Genomic DNA, 23,288 nt, shown 5'->3' with positions numbered 1-23,288 from the left:
CTTACAAAAATCTGCCATGCTTTGTGAACTTCACTTTCTAATCTCATACAGCAACCCTTCCTTTATGTTGTTCCTGCTCTCCCTGGTCCCAGAACAGTAGGGTTGCCTTGACAAATCTATTCAAAAGCCATTCCTCGGCCTTTATTGGTGGGGACTGGAGCCTTTGAAATTCTCTCCTCACTGCAACACAGCTGACATCTTCTTCCAGACAGAATGAATTAAGGAAATACAATAAGACACTTGATCTACCAGTCAAGGATCTTTCCACAGTGAGGACTGATTCCATGGTGCACAACTAGGGCAGCAAGCATCTAAAAATACACAATACATGCTTGTTTACCGGAATAGCAATCAACCATTTTTGCAATCATGATTGATGGGATGATTTTTTAGAAATCTGTCTGGAAATTCATTGGCTCTTTCCAAAAAAGTTTTTTTTAAATGAAGTTAATCAGTTTTTACAAAGGCAAAACTCTGAAATAGTTTTGTAATATCTGAAGCCATGAAGATTTTGTATTTTAACTGACAGGCCTCTAAATAGCCACATTGCTTTATTAGGTAATCTTAAATATAACAAATTTTGTGTAGTAAGACAAATCCTAATATCTAATGTATCAAATGTATCCGAATAACAATTTTTGAAGTATTTTATTTGATATTTTGATACACAATCTTTTCTGAACAAATTCCAGTGAAGAAAAATATTTAAAATTAAATTATTTTTAGTCAAAAATTTAGGACTGAAATATAAACTTGAGTGTTCATTAAATATAGATCCACAAAGGGTGATATTTACATTTTAAAGTGTCTGTACTAGTTCATTTTACCTAAATTGGCAGTTATTTCAATAATCTGCAAAACTATATTCTTCCAGTCATAATCCATTGCTTTACAACTTCACAGCCGTGGCGCTATCTCAACAGTAGGTTGCATCATCACACTCTAAAGATTATGACCTATTAATACAAGCAAGCAAGATGGGAGATTATTTATATTTGTCATCAATAATTACTAACCAATTACAAAGGTAAATGGTTTGAATTACATGTTGGATAATGTAGGCCCCAATTCAACCAAGCATTTAAGCACATGCTTAATTTTAAACTGATAAATCCACCCTAATAAGGCATTGGGCCTACTCACGTAGATGCCAGTTCATCAAAGCACTTAAATCCATCCCCATTCAAAGCAGCATTTCAGGATATACTTAAAATTAAGCACATGCTTAAGTATTTTTGCTGAATCAGGGCCTTGCTGTTTTACTTATAATATTTGGCCACATGTGAAACTAAGGCCCAGATTCAACAAGGTACTTAGGCATATGCTTAACTTTAAGCATGTCAGCAGTACCACTGGGTCTACCTTTCAGTCCCCATTGTGACTGCTGCTTAAAGTTAGTCACATATTTAACTAACTGGCTGAATTGTGGCCTATATCTATAAAGTCTAATGATTTAGATTATTGCTTCACCATAAAATTGTCTCTTATGTTACAGAACTGTTGTAACTGGGTGTCTAGTTCAGAACCACTAGATACATCAGTAGAGTCCATGTTGCCAGACTGCCCACGTGTTTCTGCAGGTATGTACACTTGTTTATAGTATGTGTATAGTACATGTATATGGTGTCACATGTGCCCATGAGTGAGTAGTTTGATTGTTTAAAATGTGATTATTGTATTATATATATTAAAAATAATTTTTGCTTTTGCTTTACCCTTCTATGGCTAAATGATAAGCAAAACAATATGTGACTAGCTTTTGAATGCCTATCATAGCCTTCTATTTTTATGATTTTTAGTATTTTATTTTGCCTTTGTCTAGGACAGCTGTACTGAAATTCTATGGCTTACTACTAGTTTGTCTTTTGTAGCCCTCTTTTTCTCACTGTATCTGATTAATTTTTGAGTTATTGGAACTTAAGAAAAGTAGTGATAGAAATTGTGAAAGCTCCGAATTTTAGGCTAAATTCCTCAGTAAAAATCCAGCATGATATTAAGACAATACAAAAAAGAACAAGTGAATGAAAAAGTGACCCTTCTGAAGCTCCAGTTAATATGAGTCTGTTCTGTACAAACAGTACAAATTACAAAAATCTAAACCAAAATTATTGTCCACCAGAATATTGGAACTGGTTTTCTACTGTGTTGGTGATGTTCTTGAAATGGTAATGTCTTTCATTAATGGAAGCATAAATCATAGGTGTTTTATTCAATGAAAACTATTAATGTAATAAATCATTTGTTAATGTGTTATAAAGTTATGTAATAATTTCAGGAAGATATTAATGAAACATAAATTGTAAATATAACAACAAGAGCTTTAGCATAAAAATAGTCGTTTGGAATATAAGAAGCTACTATTGAACTTTAATTTGCCAAAAATGAAAAGCACAGTTACAGGATTTCTGTAGAATAGTAAAACAGTTTATACTGCACAAGATAGAGGCAACATACTACCCACCATTATATTCATTTTTATATTAAGAATGGAATGTTAATTTTTATCAGACCCTGTTGCACATGAAGCACAATTGTTCATTTTACAAATCACAGGTTAATATATGACTATTTATTTGAAGTCGTCTAAAGTCCTATTCTTGCAAATGAAGTTCAGGATTTTTTAAAGGCCTATATAAAGTTAATTGTATTTTATTTTAGACCTCATTTAAAGCCCCAATCCTGCAGTCAGATCTGCACTGGAACATGGATCCATATTAGTAGATCCAACTGCAAGATTGAAGCCCAGAAGTGCTAAGTGTCAGTTCTGTACAAACCCAGTGAAATAGAAATGTTTCTATTATTGCCATTGTTGTGGTTGGAAAACTAAAATATAGCTTCAGTTCTGAACAGAATTCATAAACCAAACTTTTAAAAAGTTGTTACTGACCTTTGAAAATTTAATACTGCACAGAATTAGCAATTCTAGATAACTTTTAGTTTTAACTTTAATTTCCCTATCTGTTGTGTAATAGTACATATTACTGGAAGGGGAGGACGATGTATAATGTGTTCATTTCAGAAGAGCCATTCCAGTCTGGCTGGTAAATAACAGGTGTTTTGAATAATAACCGGCATATACCCAAAATACCAAGAAGACTCCAGTTGAGCTTTTGTTCTGTTTCTGTTTCTATAATATTATATTTCAATAACGTAAAGGTTATAATATAACCAAGCTAGAATCAAGATATTCAAAATAAAGACAGACACTTTATTTATATATTTTTTACTTTTTAATGATGATGTGTGTTAAGAACTAGCTTCAGTCTGAGCTTTACATTTCCAAAGAAAATGAGTCATATTGGGCATAGTTTTAATGTTACAACTGGTGAACTCCTGGCCCCATTTAAATAAATGGGAGTTTTGCCATTGATCTCAAAGGAGCCAGGATTTCACCCAATAATTATATGTAGGTTTTTGTATTTAATGTCATAAGTTTAAATTATGTACAGCACTTTGATGTTTTAGAAAACATTACAACATATTTTGCAAATAGATTTTGACTACAATGATTTAAACATAAATTATGTAATACCAATTTGATGATTCTCTAGTATATAATCAGAGCTTTAAATAGGTACAACATTATATAACAGTTGACTTCTAGTTTCCTAATGTGTTTTTGTTCATGTTCACTATATTTCGTCTATATTTTATTATAAGTAGACAACTGTAAGATATTTGCTGAAAGACAAACAGTGAATAATCACTACAGCTTAATTATATATCCTCATTAACATATAAATCTGCATAAAAACTATCCATAATGAACATGTGAAGTATTACTAGATATTACAGCATTAGTAGCCAGTGTGATAAATTTGATTTCAATCCCTCCTTTCTGAGAACTGCAGTACTGAAGCAATCCACACTGACATATTGGCAGCATTGTTCTTGAAATTTAAAAAGAACAGTGTTTCAATCATTAGAACAATAAGAAGATTTGAAAAAAAATCCTTTGCAGGGAAAAAAAGAATTCACCTCTCTTTTCTGCTTAGAAACCACTTTTTACTTACATCTGTACTGAGAAATAAGTTCAAGGTTATCAGAAGTATATCGTTGCCTCTTGATCATATCCCATGTGTTAGCTTTATAATACAGGGCCCACCTGCCCAGCACACCAAGAGTCAGGGGTGGGGGGAGGTGGCTACTAATTGTTTGTGAGCAGACCTCTCCTCCATTGATGGCATAGCCCTCTGCTTGCTGAGTCAGATCTACCGGCCATATCCTTGCACAGCACTGGAGAGGCTAACATATTAATAAGTCATCAAACTGGAAAAACAAAGCTGTATATCCAGCAAGGTTTTTCAGACTTTTGATTAGACTGTCACTAACTGGTTAAAACATATCTGCTGCTAATATTTTCATTCACGTTCATATTTACTTATATAGAACTAAGAACAAAGAATAATAAATACACTTTAAATTTAAAATTAAAATTGCAGAATGAGACTTGGAAACAGTGAGGTAATATGTCATAGCATTGGATGAGGGACCACATATAGTTAATGGGGTACAGAGAGACTTGAAAAGCAGTAATTACAGAAGAGATATCAATGAATTTGATATGAACTTGTAATTTGGTGTGGTGGCCCAAAGAGGCCAAAGTGATTTAAGGTTCCATACTCGGAGCAATCATGTTACAGATGAGGGTGATATTGGTTCCCTTTTATACAGCATTGGTGAGACTTCAGTCAGAATAGTCAATGCAGTTCTGTGCAATTCATTTCTCAGAGTCTCATGGCAGGGGCAGGTGATCTGTGAGAATATTCCAGAGGGGCTGGTGGTCCAAAAAGATGCCCAGAGATCCTTGGGATTTCACAACTCATTTCAGAACTCTTCAGTTTAGGAGAACCGTGCCATCTACCTCTCCAAGGTAGATCTGACTACCCCTGTAACTACCTCCACTAGGATAATGACACCAAATCTCTGTGTTCTCGAAACTCCACAAATGTTTGTTTACCCTAGAGCTCAGCCTAGGAGAGAGTCCAAATTAGCCTTTACAAACATTATTTACTGTAAGTTAATTGGCAATCAGTTATCTTAAGGTAAAAATTCTAATATAAACAAGCCCCATAAGTATTCTTTTGCAGCATTTCCTACATAATTATGTCCCTTCCATAGGTTTTTCTGTGATATATACTTTAACCTTCAATCAGTTTCCTGGGTTCTTAGGTGAGATTCACTAGTGTGAAATTTCTGGGATCTCATTGGCATCTTTTTTAAAAACATAGCCCCACATTGTAACTTTTCAGTCTTCAGCACCTGTTGCTAAATTGATTCTTCAGAAAAATTAGCAGAAAAATTGGAAGATGTATATTAGGCCCTGTCTACACAGGAAAATTGACTCAAATCTCTACTGTGGAATAAATTAGCATAGTGATTATTCCAGAATAGAGAGTTCACACATGGAGCTATTCTGAAATAGGTTATTCCAGAATAGCTACTACAGTAATTTTCCTCATGTAGACAAGGCCTTAGGTTACATGCATTCTCCTTTGCTGTTAACTTTTGGGTGTCCAACTTCTTCTTTCATATGGCTTGGGTAGGTAGCAACAACTACAAATTTATATCTAAGTTTGATAGCCAGCACATTGCCACTGCAATGAGCTGGTGAATGTCCTTCAGGCCCCTGGCAAAAGAATGAAGGGGACACTCATATATGATGTGCTCTATCATTTGTGCCTGGTGACCACAGTTGCATACAGGTGTTTGCCTCATTTTCCATTTAAAGAGGCTTTATCCAATCTCCCATGAAATGTCTGATGCAATTCAATCTGCACCAGTCTTTCCAACATAAATCAAAACCCGGTGGTTCCTTGGCGGGGTCCACGACGAGCTGTTTGTTTTGAGCGGTCAAAATGCTCCAAGTGACTCTCCATTGAGCCTCAGCATCAAAGTTGGGTGTAAGGGTCTTGATGCGGATCCACAGAGGGTTGTGGGATTTTAGTCTCGTCTTTGGCAGGTTCTGCAGGTCATGGTGCAGTGGGATCCTCGTGTTTGCATTGACATGGTTAAGAAAGCGAGATGTCTGAGCAGCTCTTCTAATCTGTGCAGGCTGGATGTGTGATAGGACCGGGAGCCAGAGCATCCCTGATGCTATGCACATAGCATTATTGAGTTGAGTGTCAAGGAGTTTAGTGTGACTGCTGTGAGACCACACTGATGCACAATATTCAGCCACAGAATATACCAAGGCAATTCTTGCGGTTCGTAAGATCCATGGTGCCCAACTTAAAACACATTAAAGAGGTCTTATTTTCATAAGGTGTGTGCTCAGCACGTTCTGAAAATCACACCCTTTTAACATCTGTGTAGTTGGGCACCCAAAAATTGAGGCACCTAAAAGCACTAGTCAGTTTTGAAAACCATGACCAGTATAATTAAGACATCATTAAATGAGAAGATTAAAATATTAAAAGGCAAACAAACTTGTGCAGAGATGAGGAGTCTACACTGATCCTACAAGTGGGAGATATCAGTGACAGGTTGTAAGCTTTTAAATCCAAATGCTATTCTAGGTCAGTTACCAGGCATTATTTCCTGTTACCAGACAGTCATCTCAGGTTTATTTTCCAGACAATATATATTTTTATTTTAGGCAAAATTTCTAACCAGTGCTGAATACAACTCGCTTGCTTGGAGTTAGAGGCAGAGCATTGTGATTATTTATACAGTGCTCATGTTGTATTACGTATAAACAAAAAGTAAGGTGCCTGCCTTAAGCAGCCTACAGTCCAGATTAGACATAATACCGCAAGGGATGCCAATAAATAAATGCTGAAGGAAAAAACGGTGGCAATAGCAATGAAAGTTCATGAAATATTCTTACTGGGTTACAGTCACTTCACCTTCATAGAGCCCAGGCAATTTGTTCCTTGTGCATGCGAAGTGCAGGAATGCTGTGCAGGTCTAGGTCCCTTCTTAGGTTGAATGGAAACTGAGTGTGGAATGGGGAAAGGTGGTGGTACTCTTCCAAGCTCAGCCCATAAAATAAACTTTGCCTACATTAGTTGCCAAAATGAGGCACTACTCACTGTTGATTGTGCAGATACTCAATATATGGTCACATTGCTGCTTAGCTCCCTGTGTGCTGGTGTGTCGATGCAACAGCTCCCTCTCTGGCCAGGCAGAGTGTTGCACCAGAGGTCACTGGTCTGGTGGGGCAGTCAGTCCATCTTTCTTGAGTCCCACTGGGGCATGTGGGTTTTCTCCTTATTCCTGGTGGGGTCAGCTGGTCCTGGTACCCAGGATCTGGAAACCTCAGTTCTAAAGTCTCTCCGGGAGTTGGTAGGGGAACCCAGGCCTGCCCAATCCACTGTGTTCCAATTCAAGTTCCTTAAGCCAGACCTGCAGAATCAGGACTCAGTAATTCTGGTTGTGCCCTGAGCTCCTTTCTAACTCCCCTGGTTTCTGTAGGCTCTTCATCCTTTGGTCCGGTTGTCCCTTCTCAAGGTGCTGTCTCTCAGCAGCTTCTCAGCAGCTTGATGTCAGGAGTTCCCTTCTCCAACCTGTTGTTCCTCTGGCAGCTGCCCCAGTTCTCTTCTACTTCCCAATTCTCTTATCCTCCCAGCTGCTTTGAGGCTACCAAACAGCATTGGCCAGCAATACGCTCATTAACTCCTTGACTGCTGGGCCAACATGGTGTATATACACTCTATGACACTTGCCCTTGGAATGTCCTTCAGAATGGGTTTGGCTCCTTCGTGGTTGGAGTGAAAAAAATAAGCAGTGGTGTCTCCCAAACTCCACCTACAAGTGGCACCAAAATGAGATGTTACTTATAGTAAATTGTGCAGATCTGTGACCCTCCTTGTCTTTTTTCCATGAGGAATTAAATAGTTAGCAAAGATTATAGTGAATGGGCATCTGAGTTGACCCCTCACTGATGAATGGGGCAGTTCATATCACTCTGAGCTATTGCTTCGGGCTCTCTTTAGTCTTACATAGACCTCTCTGCATCAGTTAACCTTGGAAAAATGAACAGTGTTTCTTCACAACCGTAACAGTGATAGTCTTTATTTTTTATGAAAGCTGAGATTCTGGGGAACAAGATAGTTGATTCAGAGAGGGGGCAGTATGGTGTATGGGTGCATACCAGCTGGCCATGGCTCCCTCATACCAAGACTAGAATGTGGCACTGCAATGTGGCTGAGGCTGCTACTCCATGCTAAGTAATAGCTGTAGCCCCTTCAAGAGATCTGAGTAGCATTATTGGATCTACATATATGCATAAAGGCCTGTCCTAGTGCACTGACAGTGGTTGTCTCCTCCCCTGCTTATGCAAGTGAACCCTTGTGCAGTGCACAGGGCATACAAGAAACCACTGTGCGTCACTGTACCTGTGATCCCTATGCACATATGCAGAATCATTGTGAGACCCTGGTCCCATTGAAGTCAATGGCAAAGCTCCCATTGGAGCTAGGATTTCACCCGTTAGATCTGAGTGATGCCTTACACTGACCTTCCTCCCTCCTCCTGGCTGATTTTTACTAATTTTTTATTGAAATACAAATCTGCATATATACCAGAAGGCCCCAATCCAGTAATGACACCACATGGGCAGGTCCCTGTGTCTGTGCAGGTTTCCAGTGAAGTCAAAGGAGCTCTGCATAAGTGCAGGGGTTTGTACTCATGGAATTCATTACAGGATTGAGGCTTAAAACAGCAACTTCATCCTTGCCAGAGTAATCAGAGCACAGATATAACTTTTGTCTGTTTTTTCCTTAGCTTTAATTATAGCAGACTAGACTGACGCTTTTAAAAGTTTTAAAATCTTGCTCAGAGTAAACAAGGGGCCAAAAACCACAAACTGCCTTGAGCTGATTAAGAAGATGTCTGATTTAGCCCCATAGTTCCTCTTAGTTCAGCTTACCAGTGCTTCTGATTTCATATTTTAAATGTTTTAACACTGATGAAGGCAGTAAGATTTTTATACTCAATTCTTTTGTCTCTACACGAGTAGTTCATGGCTGGTGATAAATATCCAAGATCCTTAGTAATTAAAACTGTGTTCATTTTACCATATGGGAAGATTAAACCAAACAATGTGCCCATTTTGCTAAGATGTTATTTCTGCATTCAGTAGTTTTTCACGGAGATTAAGATTACAATAATCAGTGTTTACTGTAAACCTCTTTGCATTCTCTGGCTTCATGTTCATGCAGTTCTGTCAATGAAAGCTTTTTATTTAGGAGGAAAGATTAAAGTTTGAAGAGTTTTTCAAAATGAGACATGCACCTATGCTTATTTACATAATCAAACAAAAAAATGTAGTGGAACATTAGTAACATGAATTGACAAATGCAAAGAAACTCACATTTAAGGCTTCTACTATAACCTTCTTTTATACTGTTTTCTCTCAAGTCTCGCATGCCGTATATGCTCCTGTGCCAACTTGTCAGTTAGCTACTTCCTTACCCCTTTAATTCTGGCTCCATTACCATTTTCAGCCAATGTTACATTTTCAGTATTTCTTAAGCATATTTTTGTGTGTGAATAAATTTCCTTTATAGGAAATTATAATGGAATCTTTGAAGCAAAAGACTGCAACTGCAACAACTTTGGTGGTGCTGCTGCTGCACATGTGCGCTAAGTCTTGTCTTACCTATGTGATCTTAGAGTGAGAAGTCTAGTAGCTTTCTACCCATTCTATTCTTCAAGGCATGCCCATTTGTAGTCCAAATTCACTGCTGGAATAAGCAGATACAACTATATCAAAGTTTTGAAAATTCGGGTTTAGATTGGTACCTTAACTATACCATATAAAGTTATTGCCAAAAAGTACTTCTAATATCAACTCTTTCACCAACCAACCTTTTTGCTACCTCTCTTGCCTCTTTTCCTGAGCACCTGTTTCCTGTCAGTTAAAGGTGAACATCTGGCACCAATGATGCTTTATCCTCCAGCCTCATACAATGCATCCAATGAAAAGTGAAGGTGAGATTCCAATTGTTTTGTTCCTCCAGGGCATGTTAGGGATATGTCTTAGTCGAAGGAGGAATAGAGGCACCTCATGTTGCTTCCTGTAACTAAAGCTAAACCTCACCTTAAACAAGGGCTTGGTGCAATATTTCAAGGAATAATTCCTTTCCAATGCAAAAGGAGAGTGTGAACCCTTCAATGTCCTTTAGGATGATGCAGCCTACTCCTCCCTGCCCCTTAACTGGCTCACTCCATGAATGAGGGATGGGGCCAGACCCCGGCTTCTTTTTCACTTCATTTGGAAGTATGGAGGACCCATCCCAGCACAAAGATACTCCTTGAATGCACTTAAGTGCTTAGGTGGATAAAATAGTCCTTGCACTCTCCACAGAACACAGGAACTGTGACTGTTCCTTGCACAAGCCGGCATGGGGAAGGGGAGGAAGGGGTCTTACTCCTATTCTTTCCTACTGTAACTAACATAAAGGCCCAAGACAGTCTGACTCTTTTTATATTCCAAGTTATATATGCTCACCTCGGTGACTATAAGTTCCTCTACACTTTGAGCTGGAGGTGTTGCTCTGGGTGTCCTTAAGCCTCTGACTGCCAGATGCTGGGTCTGGATGACTGGGGATGGATCACTTCATAATTACCCTGTTCTGTTTATTCCCTCTGAAGCATCTGACATTGGCCACTGTCGGAAGACAGGATACTGGGCTAGATGAACCATTGGTCTGACCCAGAGTGGCCATTTCTATGTTCTTATTTGCTACATTTTACTCCTGTTCACCCTGCCAACCAATACATCTATGGGAGAGTGAGTTGGTACATCAGTGTAATTGTTACTAAGGGCTAACATCCTGCAACAAGAGAGGGTGTTGAGTGCCTGTCAGGAGGCACTCATTGCCATGGTGGATATAGCCCTAAATTCTAATTTCAAAATCTTATTACTAATGTTGTCACAGCTAAGAGAACACAGCTTGCATTTCAGATCCCAAGTTGAGTTTGCAGGATTGGCAATAGGGACTAAAAGTATTACTTGCAAAACGAGAAAATTTGATATGGAAGTTATCAATAGCTGACAAACATAGAGTCCCATTATTCCATTTTTAGATATCCTTTTCAGAATATAATTTCACTTTAAGCCTTAACCTGTGAAGAAACATTCCTATATTTAGAAGACCTGATTTTTTTCAATGAAACTGATATGTGAAACCAGTGAAAAGACTTGTCACTTCCTGCTAACCAATGTCAGCAACTAATCTTATCATGTTAATGTAGAAGGACAGTCAAGTGACTTGCCTTAAATTTGTTGTGATTGTAGTGTATTTATGAAAAGCGAAAGCAAACAACTGCTTATAACAAATGTTCAAATGCTCATTGTTTACATGAATAGTTTTAAGAACAAGGCTAATGTAAGTAGACACAGATTAAACTCTTACATTTACAGCATGAAAATCATACTCTTTATAAATAATTTTTTTAAAAGATCAATATTTTGAATAAACATTTCATTCCAAATGCCTTTACTATATTAGATAAATATATATAATTTGCCATATTCCAACTTTAAATACAAATGAACAGAATAGGATATTTTCATATGAGCGTATTATTATTTTATACACTTCTACAACACTTGAACAAAAAAATAATCCACATAAGACAATGGTTAACCAAGAGTAAACCATTTTAAATTCTGTTCAGTGTCTGTTCTATAGCTAATTTGGATGTAAATGTCTTTAACTTTTGAGCAAGCTATTTTAATTAAAATAAAGTTTAAAATAAAAAGTCCAATATTGTTTTTTTTCAGGGGAAGAAACATAATGTTTATGCTTGTAAACTTGAGCTCTCTACAAATGATACGCTGTGTCTGATGTTTATTTTATTGTTTAGCTGAAGCCCTTGCATTAATATATAATCTGAAAACTCTTAAGGCCAAATTCTGGCATTAGTTACTCACACAGGGCTTCATTTGAGTTCAACAAAAGCCCTATGAATGCATGTGAGGGCAGAACTTGGATCTTAATTTGCTTTGCTGAGCAAAACAAGTTATGTCTGTGTGAATCGTTATCCCCTTTGGCTCCCGATTGGTCAGAATGGGTTGTAGAAGCTGGGATCTGAACAAGACAGCAGAGCAGGAACAGGATAAGAAGGCAGGAATCAGGAACAAGGCAAGGCTCAGGAGTCATGCAAGAAGGTGGGGTCAAATGTAGCAGCCAACAAGGAATTAACCAAATTGCTCAGAAAACTTCCTGTGCCTCTTTCCAGCCTAAATAGCAAGTGTGAACCAATAGGAGAGGCCAGACATCTCTTCCAATTGCAAGCTTCTGGGTGGTTTCAATGTGAGGTAGGGTCCTCTAGCCCGCACTCCCTGGTGGTACCAGAAACCTTCTTGGGTGGTGGCTACAATCTGAGGACTACCTGGGGACATGTGGACCTAGGTTTCAGACCTGTGATCCCCCACTCTTGCTCAGGAAAAGAACACAAAATGCAGCCATGTCATCTTAGAAAGCATGTCAGATTAGTTTCTGCTAACTTTCTTGACCACATGTGGTAGTCAAAGAACAGTCAAAGAACAGACCCAATGATAAGGAGCTTTTCTGACCAAAATCACCAGTTGACCCAGCTTGACATTTGAAGAGTAACATAGATTTTCCACAGCTTTTTTGAAGTCAACTTAACACCACTAAGAACAAAAGAGGAATGAAATTTCATTAAAATTTTTTGAAATTTCATAGTCTTGCTCCAGTGTCATGGCTCTGGTACTCTGCTATTCTTCAGCAGAATACTGTGCCCCTATGTGGTGTTGTTCGCCTCACACTAAATTGGTCAATGTCTAATTGAACTTGACTATGCGCATCATCACAGGCATCCTGCACCCCACTCCTATTCCACGGCCACCGGTTCTGAGCAACATAGCCCCTCCACACATTCATTGCAGAGAGTCAACAGCCAGACTTGTGGAAAAGCTACGTGCCAGTCCAGGTCTCTCACTGTACACAACATTTTCAGTCACCCCAGTGCATGAATTATGTTGAAGCTTCCATTGTAATCTCAACCGCCAGATCGGAATCTGTCAGCAGGACCCTATGGCGTGATGCGTGGTCAACTAAAGACATTTAGAATGGTTTCCTTGTCACTGATCCAACTGTTTGACCACTGGGATTTGACCCGCCACATCACCTTTAGACTCGCCTAACAGGTTCTGAACTGGCCAAGGAATAGGCGCAGCCAACCGCTACACATGGGGTCTGCGCAATGACTCGCTTTGTCACTGTGGTCTGCGTCAGTCAGTGGTGCATATTGTTGAATACTGTCAACAAACCAGACTTCATGGTGGCCTTAGGGCCCTTCATTCTGCTGATGAAGCTGCTGTTGGATGACTCGGCAAGCAACGCAAACATGAGAAGGAGAAGGAGGAGGAGAAGAAGAATTATTTCATGACAATCTAACAAACTCAAAACCAGGGAAGACGTTGTGAAAAATAATTTAATTGCAAATATTTTGCTCAGCTTTACCTGTTGAGCTGTTTTCCATGACTTAGTTTCAGACCAGTTCAGATGCACACCCAGGAGGCATATTGTCAAGTGGCAGAAGTGGCATCACAGAGTTGCCTTATTTGTTTTTTCATCTATGCGAGGACTGAAGTGAAGAAGAACAAACAAGATCCAGAAGATGGGGGCTCTGAGGAGATCATGACAAATCATAGATGGAATTTGCTACCACATGACTAGCTGAACTCAGAGGAATACCCCACAGTCTATACTGTTGGAATGAAGCCACCAAAATCAATTTTTTAAACAAGGAGATTCGGTGCAAAATCTATGTTAATACTAGGATGCCTAACCTGCTGAGGCATCTTACTAGGTGAAAGGAGAGGCAGGTAATCTAGCTTATGTGGTGGCTCCTGGGCCATCTCCAGATGGATGTTTTCTCCTGCTCATGACTTCAGTGGCAGTTGCACACATACAACATCTTGCCATAGCAGGTCCCAGATTCTTCATATCTGTTTATCTTCACTCCAAAGGAATTACAAGCTCTGTGAAGTGGTGAAATCTTCTATATTCTTGCTTGCTCATCCCCTAAACGAACAAAATGAGAGTTTAGATCACAAAGTTAATGTCAGCTTTCTCCTCTTTGCTTTCTGAATGCTCTGATTACTAATTGGTGCAAGGAAGGATAATTGTTGTCTCCATTCATCCCCCGCCCTTTACTTATTAGAACTACATTTTGTTCAGAACTTTTTTTAATGGTTGTAGCTAACAAGTTGTTACCTTAATAAGCAAGAGTTCCCAACAGTCACAAGAAGACTGGTTTAGCTTCATCAAGGTTAAGTTTTATAAACTATTTAGAAATCATTTTCCAGCTTCTAAATACAGAAATGAAAACTGATTTTGCATGTTTATTCTTCCTGTTCATAAAGACTGTTCTAATAGATTTTGTTAATTCTGCTATGATTCTGTTGCTTTAAATCTTTCTTCTATATTCCTGGGCTGATTTAGTGCACAACTTAAAGTTTAATGTTACTAGATCATTTACTGCAGCTTTACAGATGGTATTTCAACCAGAGTCTGTGGACTGAGTCCTGTCCCCACATACGATACACTATTGTGCTAGCATAAACATGGATATTGATACAAAGTCAGTGAAAACAGACTCTAAAAGTAACTCTGTGCTTCTACTCTCAAATTCAGTGGCAGCAAGTTTCTTCTTAGATTTCAAATGCTGACTGTGCATTATTTGCATAGTGCTGAACTTTAGCTCCTTATTTTGTTAATCATGTTCATCAGTATTAGTAAAACAGTCATTAGAGTTAAATTTAGTTTTACGTCATTCTCAGATCCCCCCACCCACATTTATTTGGCTATTTTTAATTTCTGATTTCTCTCAATAAGATGCTTTGCAGAATTCACAAAATTACTCAGTGCTATTAATGTCTTAACCTTTGTTGTTTATAAAAGTTTAGAAGGTCTATTATAAATTGGGGGTAAGTGCTTGTGATACGCACAGCACAATTTGGCTGAAGTGGTCCCATTTTACTGATAGTCCTTCTTTGGATAGTTTTAGAAGAAGTGCCTGGCACCAGCATGCTATTAGGCTGTAATTAGTGTAACTAACAACTAATATGAAAGAGCAGAATAGAGGTCGCCATAAGACTTCAAAGGTCTTAACAGGTTAAGGTTGGAGGGCAATCTATCCCCTTGCTTAATCTGTTGCCATATCTGGTGAGATTTGTTAAAATCTTCAGCGACCTCTAACCTGGAGGTGTTGCTCCCTCATAATTTACTGGTTGCATGCCATATTCTTTATTCCCATCTGTTTAGATGAGCATGAGTCTTGGTGAAAGGCAGCTTCATTTTAGAGTTCATGTACAAATGTGCACAGATTATCAGCTTTTTAACGCAGATAAAAGATTATGGTTTAAACTGCTTTAATGTTCTTGTCCTGCCAGCTTTGGACTACAGTGAAATAGTCATTTTGCTATGCTGTGAAACATAATTTGTAGATGGCATTTAATATGTAATGTAGGAGTAGTTTTAAAATGTAACTATTAAAATAAATCAGTGATTGTGTAATTGATTCTAACAGATACTGCATATTACGAGTTATATGAGATGCTTCCCTAAACCTAATTGCCCAAGGATAATTTTGTTTGTGATTTCATTGAACACTAATGCTCTTTGAGGATAAATACACAACATAAGAATAATCTTATCGTGTTTTCATGTGTGGTTCTTAACCCCTCTCTCTCAAGCATCTGACAATGGGTTCTCCTTGATTACACCTGGCCCTAACTGAAAGCTAGTCCAGATGGGAGGCTAAGTACCCCATCCTTTCTTGTTTTGCTCCTTATCGTTTTGCCTTCTAAGCAATTGTGGTGCTGTTCCTTCAGATGGAAGGTTCTAGAGAACCCCTCTAAGGCTACAGACAGAGGATCCCATGGCTTTCACCTTCCACCTTTTCCCTCTCTCTAGGTCCCAACACCACACTTTCACGATGAGCCTGAGCACAGGTCTGAGGACCAAGATATCTGAGGCCACTTAGGTAAAGTGGTGCACAGCAAGGTACTTGACTGGCCCAAAACTAAGCTTAGTTTTAATTACCTTTTAAACTGATTAGGGCAATTTAAAGGACAGAGAGACTGAGTGAGAGGAAGAGACGGAGCAGGCTGATGTCAGATTTGAAGTTCACCAGAAAAAAAAATCTTACAAGGATTTCACAAGCAATGACACTAAGGATAGTATTTGGAAAATCTTTTTCTTTCAAGACTATCTTGCGATTAACTATGGGAGTACTACATCAAAGCTACACTGACTTCAAAGCTTAGAACCACTTACAGTTTGCAGCTATTACTAAAACATACCACTTCACCCTGCCAGCAACTCATCTTAGCTAAGTTACACCATCTACCTCCTGGCCTCTGTTTTGTATGGAGGAAAAAAAACTTTGTAAATTAAATATTGCTTTTCACACTGAACTAATGTCAAAGTAAGAAACAAAAGCATTAAACGGAGATATTAAGACACTAAAGATTTAGGGTCAAACTCTAAATAAGCAGCATGTGTTAAGTAAATTTTGCCATAGCATTCTAGCCCAATTCACAAATCCACAAATAAAAATGAGCAAGCTATTTAGACAGTTATTTAGACAACAGAGCCAGAGGTTACCTATCCAGCACAAAATCCTGTAAAGCAGCTCTTGGCTAATGGACAAAGTTAATACTGTGGTAACTTGGCACAAGTAGAGTGCTCCTTGAGCTCAATGATACATGCAGCTCAGACACCAGGTATCTTACAATATCAGTCCCAGGCCATATTCTGTAGTGATTAACTACACTAGCTGATTTTTTTAGAGATATGCAATGTTGCACATTCATGTACTATATACAAGAGCAGTGTGGTGCTGTTGGGCATTAATAATCATTTATTGCTGTAGTTTTTTTCTTCTTTATAAACTGGAGAAATTGAAGAAGAGAAGTTTGAATATTTGATATTTTTGAAATTCCTGCAACAACTCATCTGCAATAGTAGGTCTATACTACATCTCTGTACTGAAATAAGGTTACAATGTACTGAAAATGTAATTTATTGCAGCATTAATACTATTCAACACTTAAAATTGTTACATTGTTATTTTCTGATTGGGAGTTTTATGCCTAGGGTTTTTAAAATGGTACATTAATTTCTGTATAAAATTTGTCTTGTAAATGACATATTAACAGAATGTTAGGAACAAGTGTGATTCTTTGAGTGTGCTTTATATAACAGTTTATATGTTCAGTACAGATCAGTGACATGCTCTCTAGAGCTAAGTGCCATTAATCCATTTACAGCTGCTCATTGCAATGAAGAGAAATTACCAGTGAAAGAACTGATCGTTCTCTTGTTAAGGAGAATTTCTCTGCTTCCATGTACTGTTCTGCTTTTATATTTTGAATATATATTTGGTGCCTTTGCAAATGTTTAAAGTGACTCTTTACTTAAAAAGAGAGAGTTTGGCAACAGTCAGCAGTTCTGAATCTTTTGGCTTGTGTCCAACTTGCTGGTTGTTTTGCCACACTTTGTTCCACATCACTGAATTTAGAAGGCAGAAGTGGCACAGCTCTGCACTGACCTATTGGTCATGACCACTCCTACCTCATTCTGAGCATTTTCATCCTAATCTATTTGCCCAAATAATGTAGTTCTGCAGCAATAAATGAAGATTTAAAATACAGAGGCAGTTCACATATTGTTTCAGAAGGATGATGTTTTCCAATAGATGTAAATACATGAATTATAATGTAACAGAGTCAGTTGAAAAAGATATTGTCTTTAAAGAGTTGACATATGAAAAGAGAAAACAGGAATTTACTTTTAAATTTGAAATATGTATGGCAATTGTATGTTCTTTCTAAAGAACGTGTCTTTGCTTTAGAGATATAAGGGGGTGGGAGCTTCCTGACTGGCTGATTATGCAATCAAAATGTCAGAGTATTTGAAATAAATTGTTATTATAGAGTCAGGTAAGACTTCATCTCTGAATTTATATATTTCATTCCATTGTAGATTTTTTTTCTTAACGAATACATTTCTCTGCAATAAATTGTTCAGAGAATGAACAGCAGAGTCATTTGAGGTTCATTGAAAATATAGGAGGACATCATGTTTCCTGTCCTTTTGTTAAACTTGGCATATTGATTTTTTGCACAGCTTGCAGCACAGAAATGTGATCTACAGCTATGGCAAGGCAAGCTAACCACATGTGAATTTGTTAAGTACTGCTGGATTAACAGGAATCGTCAGACTGTGCAAACACAGCGACTTGATTTCCTCTGTAACTCTTTATTTATGACTTAATCAATTAAAATAATAAGTTTTGATTTTCTTAATCATAAATAAATTAATAATCACAAATCATCTACAGAAGTCATTTTTTCCCCATGCTCACTAATTCCCATGAAGTTAGCACTCTCTCAGTAACTCAACTGCAGTGTTAAACATGCAGAACTTGAACTGAATTTGAGGAGAAAATGTGTAAAAATGAAGATTTGACAAATGTTTGCTAGTATTTTTTTTAATTTGCCCATGAAATTAATAAAGACAAGGTATGTTTCTTAAATAACTTTCAGGTTTTAATTTTAAATTGTCATTACTTTTCTCTGTGTATTCCTTTCCTGTTTAATCTTTTGTTCCCTTTATGTTCAAAGATAGTAAGATTATGGAAGCTACTGATGCTGCAGAGTGTATTTAAATTTCGTTACGGTATAGCCTTGTGGAAAGAGCTCCTCTGATGTGAGGCTGGTTTGCTCTTCTCTCTACATTATTAAACCTCCTTAAACACATCCATTATACGATTCACCTTCCTTGACTTCAAAGAACACAGCAACTGTGTATAGAGGATGAACTGTAACTCTATAGAGTGGGTTACCTGTGGTTTCTTAGAAATGTTAATGTATTATCTATCGTGTTTATAAAGTTCTCTGTTTGCTATTGGATGTTGAGAAACCATTCTGAAATTTTAGAATCAAACTGATCAAATGTCCAAGGCAAAGAAAATGATTAAGGACATATTGGAGTTTGGCATCATTGTCATCTGTCCTTTGAAATTGTTTCTTTAAAATAAATCTCTAAAAAATGTTAATGTAAAAGGTTACGAAGTGGGAAAACAAAGTTGCTATGATTTTTAAGGGATCTCTGTGTGCCTTCTGACTGAAAATCATCTTGACTAATGCTGGCCTTATCGTTCAGAGTTTATTGGAAACAAATCTTTTCATAATATTTGGAATAAGCTAAAACCTGACTTGCTCATCTCATGAAAAAGGTCAAAACAGAGAAGAAAGTGCCACTGGTTTGTGTTAGGTGACACTGTGCCCTGCTTGTCTAATTTGATTACACAAAGCCACTGAAGCCCCGGGCAAAGCTGATTTTAGCTATAATCAGCTTCTTAACCTTTTGAGAACTAACGTAAACACTACCTACCAGTGGTTAATTATGTTGCTGAGTTACATACAACAATGTGCAAAGGTAAAAGTGTACAAGTACAGTAACACATGTTGTGACAAAATTTAACAAGATTATTTAAAGGGATTACAACAGCCTACTTTCTATCTGTGCTTTTTGAATTTTTTTCTAAAAAAAAAAAAAATTAAAGATGGGTTATAAGGGCGAAAGTTCAATATTAAGCATAGTTTTCCTGTTATAATCCTGGCTGATCTTGGATTCCACTTACAAATGCAGAAAGGGGTTAAATACTGGTCATGCAGATGTGATCTTGGATTTGCCACTTTAATCTGAAATTATTTCAATTGCATTATAAATGTTTATATATGATAAATTATATACATATAGTCATGTCATTATTAGCTCCTGTCAGAATGTTTTGTGAGCTGTTTGGGCAAAAGAATAGAATATAATGCTCTAATTAGAAGAGAAGCACCTGTATGTATACATGAATGTAAATGGATGTGTCCTGGGGTAACTTTATGGTGTAAATGGTCCTCTCCCATGTGATGTGTGTGACAATCACAAAGTTGAGATGAAAGACTTATGTCATAACTAAAGCTATGCAAAACACACTGATTTGGGTTATACATTCCCCGAAGAACTCTTGCAGTTTTGGATTAGCATGAACTTGAAAACTTGTAGCAAACCTCAAAGTACATGGCATTGACTACTGCAGTCAGCCCAGGACCTCCCTGAGAAGCCTGAAATCACCAATCTCCCTCTTTTGATGTATTTGGGGTAGCAGTCTGGTCCGTGCATGGATCTTCTGGGACTGGCTAACTGGACTGTTTTTCTTTTTTTGTCTTTGTGGAAGGTAAATTGAGCCTGCTACTTCTTAATCCCAGTACCTTGAGGGGAGCAGAAGGAATTTAAATACTTCCACTCATCCTGCTTCCACCACTGACTGCTCTTACCTCGTTGTGGACAGTATTCCCTATTTCTGTAATGCATTCAGGGAAGCATCAGATTACAGAATGAAATAAAGATAGTCAGCAACAGGAACAGAAATAGTGTTTACAGTTCTGTTGCTGCTAAACTGATGATGTGAAAGAATTGGGCAGGCAGCTCACTCCCCTAAAGCAATTGGGGATTAATATGAGTTTATTTTGCTGGCTCCTTGAAAGTTCAAGATGGGAATGAACAGGCCATCCAGCCACCCTGGAGATCCTGGAAGGGGAGAGGTACAGATGGCCAATCTCTGAGTACACTAGGAGGGGAATAGTGATTACAAACCACTGGATCTTCCTTCCAGTGTGTGGGGAGGGAGCTGGAAAGCTGGCTGAGTCCTCTTCGAGTTTCACCCAAACCTCTATGAGTTTCACTTTCTAAATGGAATGTGAAACCAGCTATGCTGGTGGCTCTTAAAATGTGTCAATTTTCTGAAATAACTAAATAAGTTCTGTAGTTTAATTACTTCTGTACTTATAGTATTCCATGTATTTCTTGTAGTAAGTAAGTTCAAGGGAATACTAGTGGTACAGGTGTAACCTTGTTTATTTACCTTAAATTATGTTTCCAAAGGTTTCACATGGCATTTGTTTTGGTTTTGCAAGTTTCACGCTGCTATCGTTCTAATCAACTAACCAACTCCACTGTAACCTTTATTTGGTGTGTGTTGGAGGAAAAAACATCATTCAAATATTTGTTGCATATTTAATATGAATGAATTAAATCATTCTGAATTTTCTATAATATTTGTCACTAAAGTAAATAGACATTAATATTCTGTAGAGAAAGGACATTATGGATGTCAACCTCCATGTGTGTGCATATTGAGTAAAATGTAGGCTCAGCTTCTCTGTTCTGTCCAACCTGTGCTCAGTGCAGCTATCGGGATTTGAAAGAAGAATCTGACTTTGAGTCATCTTTGCATCTTCTGTATTCTAGGCCTGGTCCCTGATCTAAATTAGAACAAACTTAGGGCTGCTCAAACATACGGTCACACATTGGGGTGTAGGCCGTGTGACTTAGTGGTTAGAACAGGAGTCTTGCCTAGTGGTTAGAGCAGACTCAGCGGGCAGAACTAGAACCATGGTCAGAGAAAAAGCCAATAGTCAGCCAGGAGTTCTGAGGAAGATAGGGACTAGGGCTGGAATGGGAGCAGGCATTGGTTGGAGCAAGGGTCTATACAGGGATCAGGAGCCAGGTCTGCCACACCTGTGGGTGTGGAATGCATTGAAGATTAAATGGTGATCTCTTGGCTTTTCTGTCCAATCAGGGAGCACACTCACTTAGTGAAAGTTTATTGTGCCCAGGTGAGCCCATTGACTTGCTAGGCAACTGGGCCCAGAGCCAGCTGAGTTCCTGACAGTACCCCGTCCCCCTTCTAAGGGCTCCTCCTAAAGCCTCTTGGACCTGCTTGCCGGGATATGTTTGGAGAAATTCCTGCAGGAGATAGGGAGTCTGAGCATTTTCTTCTGGTTCCCAGGTTAACTCCTCTGGCCTGTACCCATTCCAGTGTATCAGATACTGGAGCTTCCTCCTGACGTATTGGAAGTCAAGGGCCTGATGGACTTTGTATTCCTCCTGCCTATGGACAGTTAGTGGTGGTGGAATATGGTCTACCCAGTCAGGGAGGAGTTGTTGACAAAAAGTTCAAGGAGAGAAAGATGAGAGGTGGGGTGAATCTTGAGGGATTCTGGGAGCTGAAACTTGAAGGCCACTGGGTTTATTTGCTCAATGATCCAACAAGGACCCAGGTTTAGGTCAAGCTTGGGCGAAGGATGGTCTATTCTCAGGTTCCAAGTTGAGAGACAAACCTTATCCCTTTCTGCAAGATAAGGGGCAACCTGTCACTTTTGGTATGCGTAACTCTTATACGTTTCTTTAATAGCAAATAAGCGCTCTTTGAGTTCCTGGTGTATTTGCTGGAGGTGGAGGACTAGGTCCATAGCTGCCAGGATGGCAGACGTCCAGATGGAATCAGAGTTGAAAAAACATTTTTTTTTTTTTTGAAGAATGGGGTCTGTTGGGTTGAAGCATGGGTTGAGTTGTTGTATGCAAACTCAGCCAGAGACAGCAGTGGGTGCCAATCATCGTGATGGAAATTCAGGAAACAACGGAGATATTTCTCCAGGGTCTGATTGACTCTTTCAGATTGGTGATCAGTGTGAGGATGCTAGATCGTTGAGGTGAGGGCCTTGGTGATGAGAAGGTGAAGAAATTGCTTCTAGAATCAAAAAACAAACTGAGTCCTTGATCCAAAATGATGCATGTCAGCATGCCATGATACTGAAAGACATGCTGTGGGAAAACTTGTGTGGTTCCATGAGCAGAGGGCACAATGTAGCAGGGAATAAAATGGGCCATCTTGGTTAGGACGTCCATTACAGTAAGGATAATTGACCGTCCTTGGTAGCATGGTAACTCCATTATAAAGTCCCTTGAGACTGGGAAACAAGGACACAGAGGTATGGAGAGGCGCTGAAAGAAGACTCACAGTTTCTTAGTTCAGGCACAGAGGCACTTGACCTAACATAGTTTTTAACATCAGTTCATAGGGCCAGCCACCAGAAGTATCTAGAGATCAGGTTCTAGGTTTTAAATTGGCTGAAATGTCCTGCTGTGGGTGAGTCATGGCACAGCCTTAGCTCCTGAAGCAGGGAGTTGCTCTCAGGATCCATTTTACACCAGAATTATTCCCCAGAGATCATTTAAATTGGGTAGAGCAGTGGAAAAAGACAGATTGCAAAGGAGAGGTGGGCTCAGAGAGTTTGGTTACAGTGTCCTATTCCTCCATAAGAAAAAGGAACCTGCAGACTATCAGTTTGAGTATTGGATTTCTGTGCCAACAGTGGCGACCCTAGACATACGCAAACTGGGCAGCTTCCTATGTTGCCCACACAGGGAATGCCAAATCCCCTTCCTTTCCTTGCTTCT

The 23,288-nt window shown here is 38.5% G+C and overlaps 1 protein-coding gene across 15 annotated transcripts in view; it reads left to right on the top strand.

The window, feature by feature from the left end:
- The window catches only part of ARB2A (ARB2 cotranscriptional regulator A), a 352,291-nt gene that overhangs the window by 252,174 nt on the left and 76,829 nt on the right, over positions 1-23,288 (top strand). For all 15 annotated transcript variants that reach the window (XM_065599203.1, XM_042855843.2, XM_042855842.2 and 12 more), the window contains one exon: positions 1,496-1,580. In XM_065599203.1, coding sequence (XP_065455275.1) covers positions 1,496-1,580 — 85 coding nt within the window. The remainder of the gene's footprint in view (positions 1-1,495; positions 1,581-23,288) is intronic.

The sequence above is a fragment of the Chrysemys picta genome, chromosome 6 (assembly GCF_011386835.1).
Source record: "Chrysemys picta bellii isolate R12L10 chromosome 6, ASM1138683v2, whole genome shotgun sequence".
Classification (NCBI taxonomy): domain Eukaryota; kingdom Metazoa; phylum Chordata; order Testudines; family Emydidae; genus Chrysemys; species Chrysemys picta.
The sequence above is the reverse complement of the archived record's forward strand: the minus strand, read 5'-3'. Positions and strand labels throughout refer to the sequence as shown.